This window comes from Bacillus rossius, chromosome 3 (assembly GCF_032445375.1).
Source record: "Bacillus rossius redtenbacheri isolate Brsri chromosome 3, Brsri_v3, whole genome shotgun sequence".
NCBI lineage: Eukaryota > Metazoa > Arthropoda > Insecta > Phasmatodea > Bacillidae > Bacillus > Bacillus rossius.
This window is the reverse complement of record NC_086332.1, coordinates 40708316-40734163: the sequence shown is the minus strand read 5'-3', so window position 1 is coordinate 40734163 and position 25848 is coordinate 40708316. Positions and strand designations below refer to the sequence as shown.

The 25848-nt window shown below is 35.1% G+C and overlaps 1 protein-coding gene across 1 annotated transcript; it reads left to right on the top strand.

The window, feature by feature from the left end:
• The first annotated feature begins 156 nt into the window (after positions 1–156).
• LOC134530560 (uncharacterized) lies at positions 157–17517 on the top strand. The gene is made up of 4 exons (XM_063365495.1): positions 157–395; positions 4073–4270; positions 6916–7148; positions 15031–17517. Exons 1-4 carry the CDS (start codon positions 324–326, stop codon positions 15149–15151), a joined length of 624 nt encoding a protein of 207 aa, XP_063221565.1. The 5' UTR covers positions 157–323; the 3' UTR covers positions 15152–17517.
• Positions 17518–25848: the final 8331 nt, after the last annotated feature.

The following is a 25848-nucleotide window of genomic DNA, read 5'->3' as shown; positions in this document are numbered from 1 at the left end:
CATTAAGTTTGAATTATTTTAGGCTAATTGTTTCAAAGGGAAATAATTTCAACATTTATAAACTACAGGTCATATTTCAATCTTTACATGAAGCTAAATTGCTAAAAAAGAACTAAGAGAAATTTTTATTTATAATTTAAGAATTGCTCAAAATGTAAACAGGCCTGGTATAATAAATATTAATAACAATTAAGTTAAGTATTATCAAATATTGTTGCAGTTATACTACAATATTTGATATATTTTGTAGGTAATTTTCTTTGTAATAAAATGTGACAGCGAAGGCCATTGTTTTGCCCGGGAATAGCGTGTTTATAGTTAATATGGCCATGGCGGGATTTGGATTGTCTCCTGTCCTAGAATCAAATGTTGACTCCTATTGTTTATCTTTCCTGGTATGTAAATTAGATTTATGTAATCATATATTTCCAAAGAAAAAACTTACAGAGATATTACAGTGCTTTGTTTAGTAAAAAATGTTTTTACGTACACTGTTACGTTTCCTGAAATTATTCAAATTCTTATCCAGTCGAATGCACCAAGATTATCTTCCCTTCATTCTTTAATAGGAAATAGGCACTTTTATCTCCTCAGTTTCAAATTAGAACTAGTAAAATTTAACACGGTCGTAATTATTGTTTGCCCATGTGAGCATATTTTTTAGTTGAATCATAAAATATAAATATATTGCCACTTTAAAATAATGTGATGCGTTTTGCACTGCAAAAGCACATTTTTAAAATTTCGTCTACTCTACTTCTCTGTTTTTTTTTTCTCAGTTGCATTGTCCACCACATTTGTCTTGCCACAAATTCTTCGTTAAAATCTTCTCCATTTTAGTGTTTTATCTAATCCCCTAGTTCACTTCTTCTGCCACTTTTTTATTACCTTGTAAATTAGCACAAGTGTAGTATTTATAGCCTTCTACAGTGAAATTTAATCAGTTTTGAGGGGAATACTAAAGAAAAATTAATGTTCAATACAATAGTATTGAAAAAAATGTAAGTAGCAGCTCTATTGAAAGAAAAAGTATTAAAACAAGCATTGATCTTCTTATAAAAAATCATAATCAAAATGTACCCCTGAAATGTAACCCTCTATAAACCAGAAAACACTTCACTAAAATGAAAGACAGATACGATCAACTCTGAACGAGCCAGCAGAGTAGTATTGAAATCTGGTAGTTTAGTTTAGTTAGTTAATGCTGCGAATGGGTAAAAACCCAGTGGCAAGCATTACCCCCACTTCCCTCACTCTTCTCATGATCTGAGCCACACTACCATCCAATTAAAGGTGGGTCGCAGAGTATCATCCTGCTACTTTGTAACTGATACATGCCTGTATCAGTTACTGCAAACGAGGACACTATTCAAGTATCAAGTACTTTAGTATCAGTTTAGAATTCGCCTGGAGCAACACCACGGCCAATGTGCGCAATACCCGATCGCAGATGACGGCCACTTGGGCGGAGCTTGTGAAAGGGGAGGGAGCGGCATGACGAATAAGGGATAAAGAAGGGAAAGAATGTAGGGGAGGAAGCGCAGGGGAAGACGAAGGAGAGGCGCAGAGCGAGTCGTTTTGTTTATTGTCCCACATCGAAGTACGCTCAGTGCGCAGTGCGTGCTTCTTGCGAAGACTGAAGACACTAGCTAGTACGCTAATAGCGATACAAGACCAAGGACACTGGTTCTAGATCCATCATCCTTAGGTGATAGATATGTGGATCTATGATCTAGGGAGCAAAGCTAAAACACCGTCTCGTTCAATAATAAAACTAATTAAATTTTAATATTAAAAAGTACATTAATAAAAGATATAATATTTATATTTGTGCACCTAACAACTATGAAAATGCAAATAAATTCTCAGTTGACACTAATAACAGATGTAATCAACATATGGACTTTCTTTTTTCGAAAACAATTAACTTGTGTTTTCATACATTAAAAGATTAAGATTTTATCAAAAATTAAAAATAAAAAAAAACAGATAGGTACATTAGTGAGCACACTACATCAAGCAGATAGCAGTACCAATATCGATAAAAAAAAACACTTTGCAAGTTCAGTCACTATTTGACATATAGGATTGCATTACAACTCAGTTTTTGTTTACACAAATTACACTTAGCAGACTCATTATTTTCCGTGAAAAAATTCCACACAAATGAAGTCTTTTTCCTGCACTTATCCATTCCTTATTTCACTATAAAGATACTAACTACAAAGCATGACAGCCCGCAACAATGTACATGGTAATACACGGCCAGGACGAACTGCAGTGAATGTTGAACAGATTGATACTGGCTGTATTAGGCGGGCATGAGCGTAAAAGAGGTAGAGAATTACCGGGCGTGATAAATAATGTATCAGATTCTCCTTACGGTCGCGTGGTCTGCGTACGCGGAGATTTTTTTTTTTTTTACTGTTGGAGAGAAGTAAGAACAGGGAGGGGAGGTTGGAAGAGCGTGAGAATTAAGTATGACGAGGGGAAGGGGGGGGGGCTGCAGATTACGAAAGGCGTGGAAAGAGAGAACACCGATACCTTTTTACGCTGGTGATGACGGCACGGAGGATGTGTAACCTGTAACGAGAATGCTTACTACTCTAAGATCATACAGAAGTATCAGCTACTTGTAACTAGTACATTACTGTATCTGTAACAGGTTAGAACAGATACCGAAAATTGCTGTAACAACCCACCTCTACATCCAATACACACTCCTCATCTAACACATTTCAATCCCCTATCGTTCTTACAACCATAACATTTTTACCCCTTTCCGTATTCCTTCGTTCCTTAAAGATCTTCTTGGTGTTCTCCCTCCTGCTTCTAGGCTTCCCATCACAACTCGTCTCCCCAGCTCTTGCCACAGTATCCAAAATTAACCTTAAAAAAAACTGAATGTGAGCGGCTCAATTAGTGTCGGAATACAAAATATGTCAAACTTTTGAAGCCGGATCGAAGACCTATTACTTTACTTGACAGCTACACCTCCATGTGTTGATTTGAGTTTTTTCTATAGAGATAGGCAGGTGCAAAACGGTGTGTTCTGATCTTTCTGTATTCCAAGTTGTTATGAAAACCAGCTAAATTATCATGTATAATATAATTTTTTTTTAATTCATCATGTGATGAATAAAAGGATTACTTGTTAATAGAATAATTTATGCTTAAAGTTACAATAAAATTTTTACGGATTAAATATTCAGATTAATTTTTGAAAATTGTGCAACAAAAAATCATTCAATAAATAAAAAAAGTGAGTAGTCTTTTCAGTATTTGCCAGTGATGTGAATTACTGACCTCAGTAACGAGCCTTCAAGGCTTTTAACTCGTAAGAGAGTGAAGTACACAAGTTGTGTATGTTTTTTTTTCATAAGAGTAAACCGTATAATCAAATGCTTCACCCTTTGACTTGTGGAGAGTCATGGCACAAGCAGGCATAAGAAGAAAATGATTTCTTTTCGCAGTGATGTTTTTGACTATTGTTGAGATAGTTGGAGGCGTTTCAACGACCAATGGGTACTCAGTCCCTGGGAATATTGTAATACAACACTTATATAATTATTGGATTCATGTTACATGATATAAATTATTATTGTACAATTTATTTACAACGTATTAGAAAACCTACACATGTCAATGCATCACACTGTTCAAGACTTACGTTAGTGGAACAAACGGTAAAGAGCTGTCTCTTCTTTCTCCCTTTCTCTCCCTTTCTCTCTCTTTCTCTCTCTCTCTTTCTCTCTCCTCGAACGCCATGGGAATGTCTGCGCTCTCTGACACGCTGCAGCCAACTGCAGGCTGCACCGATGGCATGCGCTTCTCCCTACTTCCTGTTACTCATTTCCATCACTTTCAAGAAATTACTCCCACCAAATGCCGTGTACAGAGAGCTAAGATGTTACACATCAAAAATATTTGGTTAAACTGCAGAAAATGTAAAATAAAATAAAATAAAAACATGTCATAAAAGTGGTCAGAGTTTTAATGCTATCCATTTCAACTTCACACATCTAGTTAAAAATTTGTGCGTGCCACGGCGATGTGTGTTTTTATGTTGCAGTTGGTGTCGCCTACGGAAGAACTGCTCAGCCTCGTCAGAAGTGCCTTGTTCCGAGCGCACTCGTTGCAGAAGCAGCGTTACAGGCTGAACGTGCACCTGTGCGAAGCAGTGCAAGACATTGTGAAGAACAGGTGTAGAGTGCAGGCCGACTGTGTTGTGTTCGTCATGGACACGCGGAGAGCAGATTGCCTTGACAAGGTATGCTGACGGCGTGGCACGGGATGGAAGTGTAACCATTTCAGTTCACCAGCCAAGTTCTAAGAGCAGCGTAGAACTTATAATTTAGCTAATTATCTGTTGTGTGATAAAACAAAACAACCTTTTTTTAGTGCTAACTAATGACAAATTACCTAAAACAAAACAAAAAAAATGTTCCATTCTAAAAGTTAGGAAGATGGTTCTTTTTTCTTTCTTTTTTTTTATATTTAAAACAGACTAACGAACAAAGCATAATACACATATAGCTATAGCATGAGATTGTAAAATTAAAAATATATATATATATATATATGTTAAAATTTAGGTTTGGCATCTATCACTGTGCTGTGGTGACCTCATTCCCATGGACAAGATTATTTAGTGTATTGCAATGAAACCAAACTAAGACCAAAAAGCAAGTTAGTATACCATAAAGCACCGAAATGCAACTAAAATCATGAAATTAATCAGCATTCTAACAAAATTTAAATCGCAAACATGTAATCTTTTACTGTATTAAATTCAATGAATGTAATTATTCAGCTTGTGGTTCAAACAATATGTAACATCAAAATGGATTTGGCAAACATTGAGTTTGCATTTCTGTTACTATTGACTTTTTTTTTTTTTTTACATTTTTGATGTTGGTACATTTGTCAAACACAAAAAAAGTGCATATTTATGTTCATTATAAGTAGTTCTATCCTAGACACACATTTATTTAAATTATTTTATTTTAAAATAAAGTTTATCGTATTGGTCACAAAGGTAATGTGCATGTGTTTTGGTGAAATATTAGTGTCATATTTATTGAATTATACACTATCTTTAGGAATAAAAATAATTTATATTGCAAAAAAGAACAGTAAAGTCTACATTGTAAATACTAAAATTGTCTTAAAAATAAAACCATATAATCTTGTCTTTGCTCATTCCATGTCAGCCTACAAAGCAGGGCATGCCCTTGGATCTTAAGTTTAAAATTACGACTTTTTAGAGTGATACGTTCTTTAAATGATTCATGCAGTGGGGAATTTTGATTTAATACAGTTTCGTGGACGTATCGCCGCCTGAGTATTGGAGTGTTCTATGTCCACTTTGTAGGTTTTTTATGCTATGGACACGAAATTAATATGAGTATTCATTTGTACTATATCCACACATGTCTACGCACATAAAAATGTTTGTTCTTAATTTAAGACCAATATTATTTTGTTCTATGTCATGCTATTCATAGTTATTTGAACTTTCAAATGCTTATATCTCAGTTCCGACTTCAATGGACATAGAACACTCCAATTCTCAGGCGACAATATGCTATTGCAGTTTTGCACTGTTCCCCATTGTTTCATAAAGTGTTCAATGTTTCGTAAATCCGTAAATGCATAATAAGAAATAAATAATTAAAACATAAACCCACAGTAAAGACACTTAAAACATTTGATGTCAAACAGATAAACCCAAAGATGAAATACTCTGGACAATGCTGCACTACTCATGCAGGAAGAACACCCAATTTAAAGGAAATATAAAGGAATCAGCATTTATTGTCAGCAATTACAATATTATCAGTCTACAAAGTGTTGATTTGAAAATTATGTGGATACCTTAAATTAAAATAGAATCCAATTTACAGCAAAAATCACTTGCAAACCATTGACCCTCGCATCGATACACCGGCCAATAATATCGGCCCTTAGGTGCACTGCCAATCAGTGGAGCCCTTGCCTGCCATTGGTTGTGCCAGGGAAGGATGTCGAACATACATAAACTCCCTGTTTTCCAGTGTCCGATATCAGTCTGTTTATGCCTGATGACTGGAACAGATGCCAGTTTTCAAAACGTCGCAACTATTTTGTCATAGAAAACCTTCTGCGTTTGTCAGCATTTTTGTTGTTGTGTTGTCCATAATATCTGTTTATCTTCATCATTGTATTCGTATATTTACTGTGTTGTTCAGGTTTTGTTGTCTGCCTGCATTTACTGTATTGGTGAAACTGTCTCATCGTTGCTACCCACTGTGTTCATCTGTGCTGTTATTATTTTTTGCATTACTAAATTCCTTCCATGGAATTCTTGTGCTTCCTGATATTTAAGTTTGAATGTGTTCATCTGTGCTGTCATCATTGTGTTGTCAAGGTACCTATTTAGGTTCATCGTTGGGTTTATCTGTTTGACATCAGCTGATTTATGCTTGTTTATGTTGTCATTTTTATTTCTTATTTTACATTTATGAATTTTTCCCATGACAAGCAGTGCAAAACTGCAATGGCGTATGTCCAAGAAACTGTATTAAACTCTAGTGATGCTCCACTCCCATTAATACCAGTACTTCGAGGTTTTATAAATAGGGACTGAAAAAAAATTTTGTGAGTTCATTTATATGTAGGATGGACTCCACCTTCCTCGAGGTACAGAGTGAATGTCACTTGTTATTGACTGATGTAATCGTTAACAGCTCTGCTTGTGATTAAGTATTTATTTGATAGAAGTTCTGTCATTGGCTCAAAGACCACCCCAATCCACATGGCCCAGTTGTTGAAGCATCTCCAAATGCATTTCAGAATATTGCAAATTTTTGCGGTCTCTAGTTATAGATATATACTTGAGCTGTTCTGTTGGTGCAGTGAGCCGTGTGGGTGCAGGTGAGAGAGAGCGTGCAGCACCTGGGCAAGGTGTACCGGCACGGCCAGATGTGCCTGGTGAACAGCTTCTGCGACCTGTCGCCGCTCCAGCTGGGCGTGTCGTACAGCAACATGCAGGGCCTGGCGGGCGACCTGGGCGTCCACCTGCTCAACGCCGCGGTCACCGGCGGTCCGCCCTGCCTGCAGCTGGCACGCCGTCTCACCAACCTCTGCGCCCTGCTCGTCGGCCTCAGGTACTGGCGCTGCCATGACGACCCCTCGCCTACACTGTTCGAGGGCTAGGGAGGGAAGCAGTAGCAGATCCAGAGGGGGGGCTAAGGGGCTCAAGCCCCCTACAAAAGCATCTGAGTCCACTATTGTTTTAGTGTTTGCCTTGATAAAGCCTAGCCTCAGCTGGGTCAAGCCCCTCCCAAACCAAAATTCTGGATCCGCCACTGGAGGGAAGTTACACTCAACGAGCACTATCTGTACTGCAGTTCATTCCAGCTAGTCTGAACAGGTTAGACATAACTTGTGACGTTTGTTCCTGTCATCAACTGCATACAGTTCAATTTGCAATGGGGCCTGCCTTACACCTGTTCCAACTGACAAGACACAGCCGCACCCTGTTAAGAAAATTCTCAAGGTATCTGGAAATTCAGATTCATCAACAGAAAATTTTTATTAAAATGGTAAATATGGTTGTATATAGAGGTCCTGTTGTGAAGATTAATTTTCCTTTAATCACATCAAAGGAAAATTAATCCTCGCAACACATTATATTTGCTATCGCACAGGGTTGTTTAAGGAGGCGGATACTGAGTTTGGGCGCCACCACGTGGTTTGTGGGCACGTGGACCCGGCGAGACTTCTTTCTCGGGCCGTGACGTCACCCAAGTGCGACGAGGCACACAACCCTAACAATGCTTCGCTGGTTCCTGACACCCGCTCTCAGCGGCGGGCACGCTGGTACACTCGTGTAATGCCCTAATCTTTACCTAGGTGGGCTCTAGGCATCCCACACGCCAGACAACTACACCGGGGCACCAGTGACCGAAATAATATACACTCGAGATTCACACCTGATATTTATTAACCATTTCTCGTCTCTACATTGTTCATATGAAGCGGATAAAAAGCCAACGGCAAACAATCGGTTTAGGAGGTGGGCCAGGTCACCACGTGGCCTGACCAAAGAAACGTAACGATGTTACATTTAAAATGCTCGAGGAGCTTAAATTCTTATTGAAACAGTCTACCACCCGGAGTAGGCCTCAAAGACAGAAAGAAAGCGTTTTAGATTAATATATGCGAAATGGATGTTAACGGATCAGATATTACCAAACAATGAAGTTGACGAGGTGCGGGAGCGTCCCACTCCGGGCGGCGGAAGAACAAGACTGACTGGTCAACAGGGTGTCATGGCGTCTTCCAACCCTCGAGTTCCCGTTAGCTTGTTAACTTATAATTAATCTAATTACTAACATAGTTTACCCTTTTAAAAATTAGTAATAATTAAATGACAATTTGTGAGACTTCCATCTGATTTCATAACAGTATACTTAATTAAATATTGTTTAAAGATTATTCGTCGGCAGTTCCTGTAGCGGCCACGTGTGGCGCTGCGCCGTCCTTCCTGTGACTTAAGACAAAACACTGAGCGAAATTATAAAAACACACAATACATAGCCCTTTATTTCTTTACCTATTAATTAATATTTTACGTTTCTGGGCCGTCGCCGTGCCTCTAATGCCTCCTGCGGCTCACACACACACGCATGCACACGTCACCGTGGCGGGCGGTTCAAACAGAGGGTGGTGGTGGGAGGGTGGTGGCGCTGGCGGAACAGGGGACACATCGGGCTCAAGGGAGAGCGCACCCCTGGTTGACGTCATATTATTATGACCTTATTTGATTACATAGTTTTTCAACTTCTTATTAACATTTCATATCTTTGTTTTTTCAGTATATTCTTAGCAAACAATAGAAAGTGACTTTTGTATTGATTCTAAATCTTATAAATATTGATTTAAAAGGTAACTAACCCTGCAAAGAAAAAAAATAGCTCACCGAGTATGAATTTGTTGCAGGAGAGTTTTATTTAGTGTCTTTTATGTGTAAATCATGTTTTTACTAGGCCTGTAAAATTTTGGGAACATAAAAAAAAATTTCTTCTCAGGAGGGAAAATAAAGTTTTTTTAGATTTTCGGGAATTTGAGATTTAACTTAAAGAGATACGACATATAACCTCAAGCAAATCAGCTACTGAACCTAGTGCATATTTCCTTCAAAATAAACTTTAACAGTGGTAAATGTAACAAAGGTTTCACAATTTCTGCAACATAATATGCACTTACATTTTTTTTTTGCAAAAAAAACTTTTCTTAATGTCTGACGTATGTAATTACCTACAACATACCGAAATACCACAACATTTAAAAATAATCAATGCCTCACCTAATGTTTATAAGAAAACACACATAAAAATACGTGAAAATAATTTTATCTAACTAACAGCGGAAATACCCCAGATTTGTATTAAATAATAGTTAAGTTTTCAGTGACACTAAGCAGTTGGTTACAATATTGAAGTCTCTTATATTTTGCCATAATAGGTATTCTGCTGTTTTAAAACACTAAAATGATTTTTTTTATTATTATTTTTAAATCTCACGAACCTCCGAAAATCAGTTTCCTAAATGTAGGTTTTCCTAGCAACAGCAGCAAGAACCGAATTTGCTTGAAAAAGTCAGCGGGAGTGCAAAATATATTATGCGGCGTGAGAGTTTTTTTCTATTGCAGCGTGTAAAATGGAGACAATGTGCAGAAAGAGGAAGATAATGGTTGCTGTGTTAATAAAAGAAAATATGGATGATAACCAGGAAGAATAGTTCATACTGATGGAATATTTGGAATTCAGGAAACAAGTGAATGATGTGTTCACAAATCAGAGAAATGAATGAATTATCAAGTGCGATCAAGAGTGATCTCCGTGATGAAAATGAAAAGTTCCAAAGATATTTTAGATTGACCCATGAAAGGTTCTTCTTTGTTTTGAACCTCACTGAACAAGACTTGACAACCTCCTCCTATAACAGAGTGAAGGATCCTATAACAGCTGCCGAAAAATTGGCTTTAACACTAAGGTAAGCCAGCAAACATTTTTAGTTTCAAAATTGGTTTTTATTTATACATTATCATTGTAGACTCCTTAATCATATATGTAGGTACATGAGTATAAAAATAGTATTATTCGTCATCTTCAATTTGAAAGGCTTGTTCAAAGGCTTGAGAAATTATGTCAGAGGTAGCATAGGAAGCTACTGTGCGAGATGAATGTGGAGTGGTCCAGGAAGATGATGTTGAAGAGGAGTACGACTGGTTTTCATTGTACTGAATGTTTGTAAATCCTGGTACATGGTAAAGAATTGCTGGTTCAGTAGTTCCATTTCTGTGACTACATTGAAAACACTCGCTTTCGTCCGAGTGGCAATATCTGGTCGGAATTTTTTCACACTAGCTGCCATTCTTTTGAAAAACATGTCGATTTTATTTTCATTTTCTTGAAGTCATGGATTTTCATAAAATCTTCGAAACACCTTTTAAAATGTTTTCTATCTTGCTGTCTCTCTAGCAAATATTTCTTTCCTTGTTTTGGATCTAGGGGGTCAGAATATGGCACTGTCAAACCTTTCACCATCTGGGGATGGTGTGGAAGTTCCAATTTTTGTCAGCTGAGATGATGATGGAGTGGAATTTCCAGTTCATGTTTGATGAGATGATGTGTGGCGAGATTTGCTCAGTTGGATCATCCAGCTCATATTCGTCTAGCTCGCCAATGTCTGGTTGCACAGTTGGAGTTGAGTCAGAACATTGGTAAAACTGCTTTCATCTTCCACGGTATTCATAAATTGCTACTGTTGCCAGTATATAGCTCGTATCTTCTTGGCAACTTTTTCTGTATTAACTTTTTCTTCCTTTTTCTTCCTTTTGTAGTGGTCCCTCATACTTTTCCACCATTTCTAGCACTCAAGTCCTACAACCGGCAAACACGACGCCTTTACAAAACAGCATTGTCATCGTGCATGCAAACATAGTTTCATTCTTTTTTTCCACCACCAATTCACTGCTATTGTTAATGTTATACAACATTACTACACAATATCATTTATTTGTTTCGGGTTTCTGGCCAAAGGGTGTCGTACAGATAACTGGCATTTGGTTACCACATCTCCCCCTCTGCTTTAAGCACGATTGTGCGTAAGGTGTTGGCTGCATTACAGAAAAATCTTGCGCCACATTTTTTTACCCCCTCGTGACCAGATAGACTGGGAACAGAATGCAAACAAGTTTCGGAAACTTTGGGGTTTTCCCAACTGTAAAGCTCCCATTGATGGTAAGCATATGAAAATTGTGGCACCTGGCAAATTGGGAAATCTACAGTTCGACTATAAAGGATATTTTTCTGTGGTGCTTCTTGCAATGGCCGATACAATATATAAGTTTGTTATTGTTGATGTGGGTTCGTATGGAAAGGAGGGTGATGCAGGAATTTTCAAGAAGTCGAAAATGGGAACATTGGTGAACAATGGAACTATATTATCTTTGAAAGATTTGTGCAATGGGAGTGCATGACTTGATGTAAGTTTTTGGACATACGCCATTGCTAAAAACTATTTCTGTTGAGTCGCACCTGTGTTTTCGTACCATGTGCGTCTCTGCCTGAGGACGGGAGCAGATTGCAGTTCCCGAAACGTCGCTTGTTTCTGTTTTGGTAAAACTATTGTGTTCGTTTTGCCTTTTTCGTTTTGTCGTGTTTTTTGTCTCGCCTCAACTGTTGTGCTGAATTCTTTTTGGGTTCAATATTTTTGTGCTGTCATCATTTGTGGTTTTTTTTTTTTTTTTTAATCGTTCTTTCTGTTTTGGAAAACTATTGTGTTTGTTTCATCTTTTCGTTTTGTCGTATTTTGTTTCGTTTCAACCGTTGTGCTGAATTTTTGGGTTCAATATTTCTGTGTCGTCATCATTTGTGGTTTTTTTACGTTCTCTTAGTACATTTTTCATTTCTTTGTTTTTCTTTGTTTTGTTAACCATATTCCTGTCACGGAATATTTTGTGGTGTTTATATCCTTGTTGACAACAGCAATTTTTGCTTAATTTTGTTTTGTTTTTTTTTTGCCTTTTATTGGGTTTTATTTATATATTTCTTTATTTTTATTTTTTAGTTTTTCTTCAACAGAAAAAGTTTTTAGCAATGTCGTATGTCCAAAAACTTACATCAAGTAATGGAACTATATTTCCACCCCCAAAAATCCTTCTGCATTCTGATATCTTGCTACCTCACGTAATAGTTGGTGATGACACCTTCAGTTTAAGCTTTGAATATATATACTGTATAGAAGTCGCGAGTGGATAGAATTTACTCTACGTTTTTCAGAAGCGTATAATGAGCAGCTTGGGAACTTCACCGCTGCAGTGCGCTGCCGTAACGCCCTGTATCGTCTTAGTTGTTATTTACACGTTAGAGCGCAGCACTGTCGCCCGCTGTCATTCCCCGCACCCCCCATCTATCTCACTGCAGCTCAAGGTCGTTCAACGGGAGGGGGAAGGGGTGTTTGAAGAGTTCGACACTTGTCCGCTAGGGACCACCACAAGTCGATGCCCTAGAGATGGTGGCGATTGCGGCGGTGAATTAACCAACTACCTCAAAACCGTATTAGAAATTTTAACCTGGGCTGGCGACTTCTATACAGTATATATATTCAAAGGTTTAAGTGAGCATATGATGAAGCCATATTCCAGAGCACAAATGTTTCATTCTTTGCTATTCTAGTGTTTTTAGAGATGTAAGTATGTATTCCTACAATATTTTAGTTTGCCAGCTATGCTGCAATGACAAGAAAAAAACGAAGTTTTTTTTATTGCTGATAAAGAGTTTAATTTATTTCATTATCATCATCACGAATCGTGAATAATTTTACAGAAATGTGGCAGTGTGTCTTTAAAGACAAATAAAATGGAAGCTGGAAGCACAACGAAGTTTAGAAATTTTTGGCTTGGTTAAGCAAATTTGAGCATCGAGTGTATCCATCAGTGGTTTTAAATTTTAAATTGTTATATAGCTTGGTAAGTCAATTGGTAAAAAGTTCACACTGACAAGTGCTAAATTTATATTTCCTGCTTATAACATTTTCCTGCTTGTTTTTTTTTTTTTTTCCATATGCCTCCTTAAAAAAACATTATAATAGGGTGTTACTGTATTATAAAGATATCTGTTTCGCTATTACATCTTTTTTTAACTTCTAATTTATACGGAAATGAAAATCTAATTGTTATTAACAGAATGGTAATAACTTGGTAAAGTTAGTGTTACAGCTATCTTAAAATACTAAAATTTATCTCACAGATACTTTAAAAAATGTACTTATAAGGAACCTTGAAAATTTAGTATCCATAGATAATATTCAAAAATTAATATTTCTCTCTCACTGTGTTAAATTTTTCAAATTTACTATGCAGGAAACTTTCTTTAGAGGGATTTACTGGATTTGGAGAAAATTGTTTGATATTGTATTGTACTTATTCAATATTAAATTCATATTTAAATATTTTTTATTCCCACAGATATGTTTTACATTTTGACAATATGAACAGATGGTAGTTAATTACAGCCAACTGCTTATCTTGGCTCCTCTAAACAGACACAATGTTCCTTCCAACCAGAGACAGCTTGTTTGCATAGCGTATTCACAACCCACTTAAGGGAGGGACATGTCATATTTATTTTACCTATTACCTGACGTCTGACGTCTGACGTCTGACACATCGCACCCTGAGTACAAGACTATCGTAACTTAAAAATCAGTGCAATACTATCAGAACTCAGATGCCATAGTATTGCACATATTCTTATATAATGTTTTCCAGAGTGCAACACTACATTATTTGCCATAAGTCCCGTAAAAGTAAATATAATATTGTGATAGTCTTGCAGTGCCTAGATAATGATATTTTCTTGCTTATGGTAAAAATATCTCATAAACTCAATTTTTTGAGTTACGATAGTCTTGTACTCAGGGTGCGACATGTATTTAAATAAAGCATGCCACCAGAAAAGGAATGAACATACATAAACCCTTAATTAAATTAGCTTACTGGCTGAAAACAAAATTACATAACCAATTTAAAATTAAAATAAAGTGTTAACAGCCATTGGCCGGATGTGAGTGGTGGACCCGCCTCGAGGGCGCTGGAAGAGTCGGTCGCCATCACTGCTTGAGGGAAGGAGCTTCAAGCGCCCGTTGTCTGCAACTCTCCACGGTTACTGATCCATCATTTTCTTTAGCTTCAGGACTTACCTCGGGCAGTAGACTGTTTTATTTAAGTTTTATTTAATTAAAATATCAGTGTCTTTTGTGCGCGTGGCCACGTGGGGAGAAGACTGAGGCGTGTGGACCGCCTTCTAGAGCCTACCTTATTGTGTGTTTTAATAAATAGCGTGACCACCGCTGAGAGGGGATGTAATTACGTATTTTTATTTATACTGGGGGAAACTGGCTTCACTGCACACGGGCGATGTCACAGTCCTGAGAATAGTCACCGGGTCCACATGCTAACACGTGGTGGCACCCTAGGTATAAAGCCAAGTACATATATACAAAAATCTGAACCCCCTTCGCGACAGCATACCTTTTAGACATTTATTGAGCTGTCAAATTACCTGCCCACTCCAAATTAAATATTTTTATAGTTTCTTCAAGTATTACTAAGTAGGTTGAATTGTTGCATGTTTGTCTATTTTGTTATGCACAGACTGTATCAATGAGTTCCTACAAATTTTAAATCACAAATCACATTGTATGTTTAAAATTGTGGTGTGATTGCAGTCTGAAGTTAAAATAAAAGAGAATTACGGATAAGGGAAGGGGGGGGGGGGGGGGGCCAAAGAGACAGTTCATTGGCAAGGCAAGGCATGTAGTGTTTCATCGAGGCTGTGCCCATTATGCTAGTTCGCATTAACTAATGCAAACAGATGTTCCTCTTCAGACTATTATTTCCCCCAAAATCGTGTGTTGATCGCTTCACTAGGTTTAGAGTAAATTGTTTGAAGTGAGTCACCTTTTTTCCCCCCACAGAACCGGCATCCCTTTTCTGGACATACCACACCGACCCCGGCAGCAGGATTCATCTCTCGAGTCTTCACAGGAGAGTTCTACATCTGCAGAAGAGGACAGCTGGTCAATTGATACAGACTGATATGACCGGAACAGCATCTTCTGCAATTTGGGAAGTTTCTGGTGGTGGTGGTGTGGCCTTCTTGTGAAAACATTGTGGGTTTGCGAATATGAGTAGTAGATTTTGGCTATTACGAAGGGGAAAAAAAAACATGCATGATTTTGTAACTAATGTTTTAGTTGAATCCTAGTTACCTATTTTTTACAAATTTGAATTAGTTGAAAATGAGTGAGTGAATGAATGAATCAATGAATCAATAAAGGTGCAACATGCATAGACCTAAAGGTGAATAAGTGTGATGGAGCAGCGCTGGGAGGTAAGCTAGGAACACTCCCAGAAAACCCACTGGCCATTTGCAACTTCTGCCATGTAGCTCACTTGCGATAAGTCTGGGCGACGGGAAATAAACCCATATACATAGATTATTCACCAAGGATGTTTGTCTACCATAATACAAATTATAGTTTTACCTCAACAATACAAACCTGAAGGAACCAAAATTTTGTCACTTTGCAATAACAAAGTTTCTATTAACCAAACTATTACAAAATTTAATTATATTTTTTATATAACTTTTAAATCAAATTCAAATAAAGTTAAAAATATTTTTCAATTTATTACATGCTTAACAAACAGAAAAAATTGAATATGCTCCAAGGAAACTTGTACACAATTTTATTCAGCACAAAGTGTACTTTTTTAGGGATTGTAAAATACAAATTTAGGATGATTACACTCATGTAAAAAAAAAAAAATTACCTCTCCTACTTTTTAAAAAGATTTAATACCTAAGAATAAAGTAAAGGTTATAAACTACTTACAAAAAGACTTGCCATCATTTTGGAACAATATGTAATTTATAAGCTTTTTTTCCCCAACATACCCTAATGTTTTTTATTTTTTTTATTTTTATTTAACATTATTATGAGATGTTTGTATTAACCATCTTTATTTATGTAATTGTTTACCCTTGGAACAAAATCACCTGTGTATTACATAAAAACCATACTTTTGTATTAAACAAATTAGTTAGCACTACTATATCCTTTTGTAATTTTTAGGGACTATGAAACACTTTGTATAAATAACAGTTTTATATTAACAGGTTTTTATTAATGAGGTTTCACAGTACTGTAAGTAATAAGTTTATTTTAAGCACACCCGCCCCTTGAAGTAACGCTCAAATTCTTTCAAGGAAAACAGAGCCAATCAGATACTTTTTTTTTTTTTCCATGAAAGTGCATGTTAATCAACATACGTAATTTGTTTTCCAATCAGGTAAGTGTGCCTGCTGACTACCATTTTAAACAAGACACTGCTCCCATTAAAAATTTACATTACAAATATATATCTAAATACATTTGAAGTACATTCAAATAAAGTTTGAAGAACATTTTGAGATTAAACAAGCTAAAATTAAGTTTTCAAAATTTGTGTACCACGTTGTTTACATAATAGGGATTGGGCATAGCATTCCTAAGTAGGCACTAACAACATTTCTGAGTCGTAAAATAATAATGTTATTAATATAGGATAAATATTTCAGTTCTAATAAGAATTAAAAAATCATACATTTAACATTTTCTATTATTATTTGACAGATTTTTTAACCTATTTGAAGTAATTCCCGACTCAAATTGCTTACTAATTGCATGTCTGTCATGATTTGCTACTACAGTGCATTCCATTAGGTACGAGGGAAACACTAGGTTGAAAGTTTCTAGCTTCACTCTCCAAATGTACAGCTGACATGTGGGATGGTGCAGGGTGACTGAACACATAGGGGCGTCGGATATAAATACGCAATGACAAAAGCAATACGTTCAAGGAAAGAGAAAAATATTAATTTGTTGCATTGTATTTAATGCTACACAAGTGCCATTGCCATTGTGCACGTAATGCAATAAAAATTTACATGTTAGAAAACAGTGCTACCTCACACCTTGTTACTTCAAGGGGTGAGTGTCCCTAGCTTAGCATTCTAGAATTTTAATTTTTATTTTTAAAGAGACTTTCTAAGTGGGTGAAATAAAGATGGAGGGTTAAACTTGCAATGCGTATTACAATACGATATGAAAGTACATACAAAACGTAGGCAGGGGAGGATGCGACAGACTTGTGCCTTCCCCGAAATGTTTTCAACTAAAGTCAATTTGCTGTGTAAGTTTTTAGTCTGTATTTTTAGATTGTATACCATAGTAGAAGGGTTCACTTATATGTACATAATATTTTTTTAGTGCAGTAGAACAGCCCAGCTTAATTTAAAACTTGATGTATTGCAGTGTAATTAAAATAAACTGCATTTTTGTAAGAATACACTAAATGTTGTCTTGATTTGGAAGACATTAAAATAAAAAACACATTTACTTAATAAAATTTTTGTTACTTAATATACATATATTTAAATTCATTTGTGTTCTATAACAAAGAAAAACATTAAAGTTTTAGGCCACTCCCTGAAATTCATTCACGGTTATCTCTCCAAGTATAAAAAAGTAACAAACAGGCTGTACAGCAACTGATGTCGTCTTGAAATGGGCACCCAAAACTAGCATACAGAAATCAAACTTAGCTTTGGAAGTATTGAAATTTGGATAATAAAACAAGAGTGAAATGACAGGACAAGCTAGTAATTATCAAAAAATAATAATAATAATTAATAAACAACACTTTTCTTGCATATTTGACTTAGGTTCACCAGTTGGCAATTACAACCCTTTTCAGTAAGTAGAAATATAATATTGTCATGAACTGAAATTTTAAACTTTGTTAATAATTCATTCATGATGAGCATTAAAGATCTTAGGAAATTGAATAAAACAGGTTTCATGTGGGGGTTAGTTTTATTTCCACTGCAGTAAAGTCGCTCTGTTTACCGACATTTGGTCAAAAACATGGCACCGTGATTTTGTCAAGTAGTGGGTAGTGCTAATGCAAAATAATATTGAGCCTCATGACATTCAGCTTAGCAGCAAAGGCTTGAAACAAACATGAGTGAGCAAATTTTGGGCAGTATCTTTGGGAGTTCTAATCTTTTGTTAGTGCTCTTACATGCCTTTTGGTACAGGTTGAACAATAACTTAAATTTCGGCCTTGAAATTTTACTCCCATTGTGCCCAAAGAAGTTTCACTTCAACAAGCACTTAGGTAGCACAACAGTCTGATAAATGCTCTTTCCACCACATGTTTATGCTGCCAGCACTTGCAATTATTCAGTCATCCAAATTGCGCTATAATTTGTAATTTTTCTGTTTATACAGTATATCACACAGACAAGAATAAAGAAACTTTAATGTTTTTTTTATTTCTTTATTTTTATAATAAGACCAAAGCTACCCACAATTTAATTTATTCTTGGCAAGCATGGAATAATATCAACAGTGCTGCATATTTGGTACAATCTAACATACTTATAACTACGTAGTATTATAATATTGCACATACAGGCTTTTGGGTAAAGTCAACAAGGCATTATTTAAGCAGGTACTACGACTGAAATACAACACTATTGGAACGTATCAAGCAACACCAATGTTACGATGCTGTGATTCAGCTCACTGTCACTACACTTAAATGAATGTGAAGTTATACCTACTTGACATTATAATCCAGCAATAGGTTACAGGTCCACACCTGGACTGTATTGTGATTGCATTAAAAGAAAATGGAATTTTCCATCCTACAAGCCAAGTACATAATAGGTTATCATTTACTGCAGTACAGTATCAGAATCCAGTATCATTTCTTATATTGAAATGCATAGTAGTAAGGAAAGGTTTGTGTTTCACAACTAACAAGAAATTTGAGGAAAATAATGCAAATGCTCAAAAATAACTATTTCTTACTTCTGTATAGAGAATATGAAGATAGAAGTAGTATTGATTTTGAAAGTTTGGTATGACATCAGATCAATACTGTTACAGTCATGGCTGGTCTTTTCACTGAACTCCTTGCTTGCCTTTATCGGCACACGTACAACTGGAAGAAGACTAAGGGGAAATGGGAAATGAGTAATAACCGATGAGGAACATAAAAAAAAAAAACTGTTCATTAATCTCTACATCATGCCAACACTAACAATAAATTACAAATAATGTAAAACATCTTGGTTGGTTACATTTTTCTTTTTTCCATAACTTCGAGTACCAGTGGCTAAGATGGAACTGGTTAATGCTTAACCATGCTACACTCCCCTTGTTTGTTCGCCCAAATTATCAATCACATAATACATATATGTGTTTTTGCTGTACAAAAATCTCACTGCTCTTCATTTAAAAATAAGTTCTTTCAAATACAACTTATGTAGATTTGGAGAGCGCGTGTTTTAATAATTACAGTAAATCCCTGTAAGGAAGTTTCTCAAGGTACTTAGAAATGTATAGTTATCAACAGAGAAAATTTATGCAATTAATAGGTCAGGTGCTTAATTATTTTTAAACATATTATGCAGGAAATTTTGTTAAGAGGGTTTTACTGTAGTTAGTTACACAAATTCATCTCACTAGCACTTTGGTTCCTTAAACAACAGCTACAGTTTTGTTCATTTTCACTACCATGAATGACTAATTACAACTACTTTACAGCACCTAGTAACATCATTTCACAGTTGGCACTGAGGAATTGTTTATGAACATGAGGGAGATGTGCCAGACTGGTTATAACATTTTAAAAAACTCACATTTCCGTACTTATAAAATTATTGCTTGTTTTTACATGTCTACTGGGTTACAAAAATTAACACTTAAAAAAATTTTCAGTCACTTAAAAATCCCTAAAGTACATTGCATGCAACATACATCAATCTCTCTTTCTCTCTACTATAATTCATTTCTAAATTTTCTATAATTATTACTTAATCAATATGCATTTCTTAATGTGTAACATCTTAGCTCTCGGTATACAACATTGGTGGAAGTAATTTTGTGAATGCGACAGAAGTCAAAGAACAGAAATTTGAAACGACCAGTGATGCCATCTGTGGCTGTTGGCATGACCCAAAGCTCACAAAGACAAAGGAAAACTTAATAGTATTAACTGATTAATAGATTTACACTGGTAAGTATTTTAATAAAATTACTTGTCAAAAATCAGGTCCAAAGCCAGGGTTTAGAATTTTTTTAAAGTTTCCTTTTCGTCGCTTTTATCAGAGCTGTTTAGTTTTATAGTTTGAAATTTCTCTATGCACACTGAATGATTTTAAAGTGGACATAGCTGCTCTGGCAGCAAATTCTAGCAGCGGGTGCGGAAATTACATGTGATTTGCGTCCAGAAATGTAATTGAAAACACAATTTGCGTACATTTATCATGCTCTACATTATTTTAAAGAATTCTACGTTACATCTTGTATCCGAGTTTCATATTATAAGTGTATTTGCAAAATGAGAAAACATAAAATTGCTCGTTACCAGGTTAGATGTTTACACATCACTGGCGAGAACTGAAAGACTCTTTTCTCACTTTTTTTTTTTTTGCTGTGGAGAAAATATAAAATAAATGGCACACATGTTTAATGTTTGCAAAGGATAAATTGGCACAGCACCTGCATTCCACTGAACTCTTTAAGGCGAGTAGGTAGCCAAAATTTTACAGTTTTGTAAATTGGCTCATATACACATGTATTTTTTTTTTCTGATCCACTTAGTGTATTTAGTTTGAACACCATTTCCTATGTGAAAGGTAGACAGTAATCACAGTTTACCTCGAATCTCTCATGGCCACTGAGGGTGATGTCTCTTGCTGCTGTGACATACTTCCTGGCTTGGATGCTGCCACAACCACTTTTAAAATTTGAAATATACTTGCACCAGAGCATGCATCACATATCCGTCTAACTGCTGGAAATTCAACTAACAGAACTTATAACTAATTAAAACCCATTGTAATATGGACATGAGTGACACTGTTGTGAATTCAAGAACAAAAAAGATCTCTAAACTTTTTTTTTTTTGTTTTCATTAAGCTGACAGGAAAAAATTCCACTAACATACATTCTGGACACAAATCATGACTATGAGAGCTGTGCTAGCTCTTAGTAACTTAAAGGGTTCTCACCCCTGCAAGCATGGTCTAGCACACTGCACACTTCCAGAGAGGAAGATGTATGAGCAAGGTCCTGAGATGGAGACAAAGGAGGGGAGGAATTGATGATCTCTGACGTCAACTTGACAACACAAGCCCTACGTACATATAAGCTCCACAGCTCAAAAAGGTTTTTTTTTAGAAGCATAAACTACTGTTTCGTTTAACATCCTAAAACATTAAGACATTACCCTTAGCATTTATTTGTAACTATACTACTTTTACCTCAGCCTTAAAAGAAAACACTAAAAAATTGGCATTGTCTATAGTCTAAAGATATCACACAAATCTTTTGTGTGCAACACACAGGACTTTCGACATTTTCAATTATTCAGCCCCAGCAAAATAAAGTGGTTATTGTGGACAACCGCAGAAACATGGGAACAGCAGATGAAAGTATCTACCAAAATTGTAGCAAAGTGCATCACAGTATCATTTATGGTATTCTTTAGTAACATGTGGCAAGTATTAGTGCAAGGAACTATTTATTTATGGTAAACGTGAAATCCAGTCCGTAAAATTTCGAAATTTCAGTCTGCAGTGTCGATACAAAAGATTTCAACATCACTATACAATATTATACTAAAGCATTTCCATTGATCACACCCCTGAAGTCAATAACCAATCAATTAAATTACGAACCTGCACATACCTTCTAATCATAGTCAAAACTGTAAATATTTTCTTTCACTTAATTGTTTTAACTAATAAAATTATAATATGATAAAATATTAAAATAAAATATAACCACCACTGCATACAAATAAACAGATATATTAATTATTAATAGTCTTTCAATTATTATTTCAAGTAAACATTCAAAAGGAACAATATTCAATGTATGATGCCCACCTGTTAGTTGCAAAACAATTATCAAAAAGTATGTGAAAGGAGGAGTTTAACACTCATACAACAGCTGAACTTCTCAGTGATACGTGATGTGCTTTCTACTTCAGTGATGTTCTTCTTATTCATGATAACAAAATGCTATTTCATACCCTGTGCAAACATCATGTTCTCTTCAGGGCTTGCATAATGACTAATGAGGGATACTAAATATAGTGTGTATGCAGGTGGGCATGCTATGTGGCAACAAGAAAATATATCAAAATACATAGGGACAAGAGACTATGGTGGATTACGATAAAAGTCGAAATAACACCGAAAAGCATGTCAATACAAGCACCGAAATGCAAGAAATTATACAAATTATTTAATCAAAACATAATTTAGATTACAAAAATGTAATGTATGTATTTTAATGAATGTATTTTATTTAGCATGGAGTTGGTACCAAAATGTATGTACCTACTAAATAGATTGGAATTTTTGTTTTTATATTGCAACTATTTTGACATTAAAACATTTTATAAACATGCATATACTTGCTGATTTATGATGACTCTTCGTTTCGATGAAGTAAGCATCACTGACAAGTAAGTGTCATATTTGTTGAAAATTGTGTTATCATTGTGAACAGAGTTCATACAAAATAAAAACAATTACACCAGCCCCTCGAAGTAACGCTCTAATTCGTTCCAGGAAAATAGAGCGCTAATCAAAACAGCGCTAATCAAATACGTTTTTGCCATAAGAGTGCATGTTATTCATAATAATTTGTTCTCCAGCCACTGAAATCCGTTTGTTTACTATTCCTTATATGACATTTATTTTGTTTAAATGTACGTATTTACATACTGTTAACACATCTAAATACAATTTAAGAAAAATATAAATGTATAAATTGCATTTAAAGTTCGAATAACCTAAAATAATACTATACTAGCTAAACCCGGCCACGCTTTGCTGTGGCACAGTTTAATATTAATTCATTGTTTAATTTAATATTTTACTGTGCATGGCTGTGGAATGTAATAGAAGAAATAAAAATGTGTTTAGCTTAAATATTTTTATTGTAAAGCTAATGGAAGGACTACATTCCTTGTTTTCCCATTTTTTGCATAAACATATAGATCAGATGGTTTACCGACTCTGGAGCACCCGACATATAACTGTCCATGAGAGAAGCATTCATTTTCTAAATTCAAACCGCACACTTGCAAAGATTGTCCTTGTGCTTTATTGATGGTCATAGCGAACGCAAGGCGTATTGGAAATTGAAGTCGTTTGAACTCGAACGCCATATCTGTCGGAATAAGTGGCATTCGTGGAAGTAATACGTCTTCACCTTTATGAAGTCCAATCAAAATTGTTGCTTCAATAAGATTATCCATTAATTTTTTAACTACTAATCGTGTACCATTACATAATTTAGGCTGACAGTTATTTCGAAGCAATATAATTGGCACACCAATTTTCAAATTCAAAATATGTGGTGGTAATCCTGGAACATCGAGTGAATTGAGAAATTCCGTTGGAAAGTTCACTGCTTCATTTTGGTGCACTACTGAATCAATAGATTTGTATGTCATTGTTTCACCTTCGATTCTGTTTATAATACTATTGTTCATATCGTGTACGTCAACATTTTTAGCCGCTAGAATGGCTCTTTCGCTCAACCATGCATGATTTTTGAATTTTGTTTCGATGTTTTGGAATACCTTGTCTACTAATTCCTCTTTTGAATCTACGATGTTGCATAAATCAGATGATAAGCTGATTTTTCCTGTTTCTGGATTTGTAGGTACAGTGCCGTTACCAACTTCAATTAATTGTCTTGAAAATATGACTGCTGTTGGATCGTTCTGAAGTTTAACTCGCATATTCGTGGTTAAATGCATTTTTTTTACTGTGCTCCAAAAATTTGAATATTTTTTAATTTAAACGTATTTTTATCAATAGAGTCGAAAGAATATACTTTCAAATTAAATAAAGTTTTTTATTCTCTCTTGAAATATATATATATATATATATATATATATATATATATATATATATATATATATATATACACATATACATATACATATATACATATACATATACATATATATATACATATACATATACATATATATATACATATATATATACATATATATATACATATATATATATACATATATATATACATATATATATACATATATATATACATATATATATATATATATATATATATATATATATATATATATATATATATACATATTTGTGTAAATTATAGTCGTCAAGGCACAATGGTCGAGTAGCCTGATGTGCTTGAACTTCGACAATATGGTACAGCATCGTCGAGCGTGGTCACAACTAAGTTGGGTGACCATGATATTTAGTTATAGAAACTTTTTTTTCCGACTTTTCCGGTGGATTTTCCCAAACTTTTATTTCATATAAACACTCTTCTGTTAAGATGCAATGTTCTGTAAAAATTTCAATCCAAACCATCGTATACTTTCCGAGTTTAGCGGCCAAATACATACGGAAGCTAAATTTTTATATATATAGATTTAAATCACAAATTCTAAAAAAAGAGTAACTTCGTGTACGCACGACTAGGAGTCAGCGCAGCCTGTCATGCAAGATGTGAACTAGCCTCGAAAGCTTCCGGCATTTCCCACTAGAGCTGCTACTGAGTTGCAAGATGGCGTAGTATGTATAAACATTAGCTAAACACACACGTAGGCATCGGAAAATTTATTCACAAAATATTATTTACTGTGCAATTTTAATTAGGCTTTAAAATATGCAATGGAAGTGAATAACTATTACATAAAAAGGACAAAAGGTAATATCTTTTTTTGATTCGTCATAATGTTTATGTTACACAAGTGCCGTCTTATTTTTAATTTGTTGCATTTTGTTTGTTACATTGTGCACGTATGAAAATAAAATAAATTATGTGGACGAGAAAGAGCGCTACTTCGAATATATGACCGCGCTACTTCAAATCATGCCCTAATTAATTGGCGTTGTTACTTCAAAACAGCACTAATCGAACAGCGTTACTTCGAGGGGCTGGTGTACTCCAAAATCCCTGTTTTATAAATTAATTTGGCCTAAAAATGAAACCATAAAATCTTGTCCCTACAAATACACAACGTAACTACATGCAAAATACAAAACTATAGTGTACAACATACTTGTATTAAAACAAATCTAGTACGTACGTATAAAGGAAACGTTCAAACAATACGCAATACACGTGCACAAAAAATGATGATAAGAATGCAGAGTATTGTAAAAAGTTTAAAAATAAAAGGTACAGTCTTATCTACTATAGAACCCATTATTTTACACCACTTTTCTGAAATCGCACACTGGCTCAAATACTGTATTTTTAGTATTTACCTGAATAAGCTGTGCCATCAAATAAGACTCACATTCCTAATTATAGATCATAATATAAAATGTTTATTCATGATATAGTGATATTATTAAAGAAAAAGAAAAATTGTCTTTAAGGTTTTCTGTAAAATAAATAGCATTTTTTAACCAGTACTGACATAGGCCAGTTATTATTTTAAGTCTTAAGTCTTGCAACAAAAGCACTTTTAAAGCAATCAATATTTTCAGTAGCAAACTTTATGTAAATATAAACATCTTTTAAGATATCAAGCAGTAAATATTTTATTTATGGATTAAATCTCAATGATAACATGTTTACAGCAGTGAAGCATTATTAACATCTGGGTCAAGAATAACTGAAAATAATACGATTATAAACTAATAAATTGCTAAA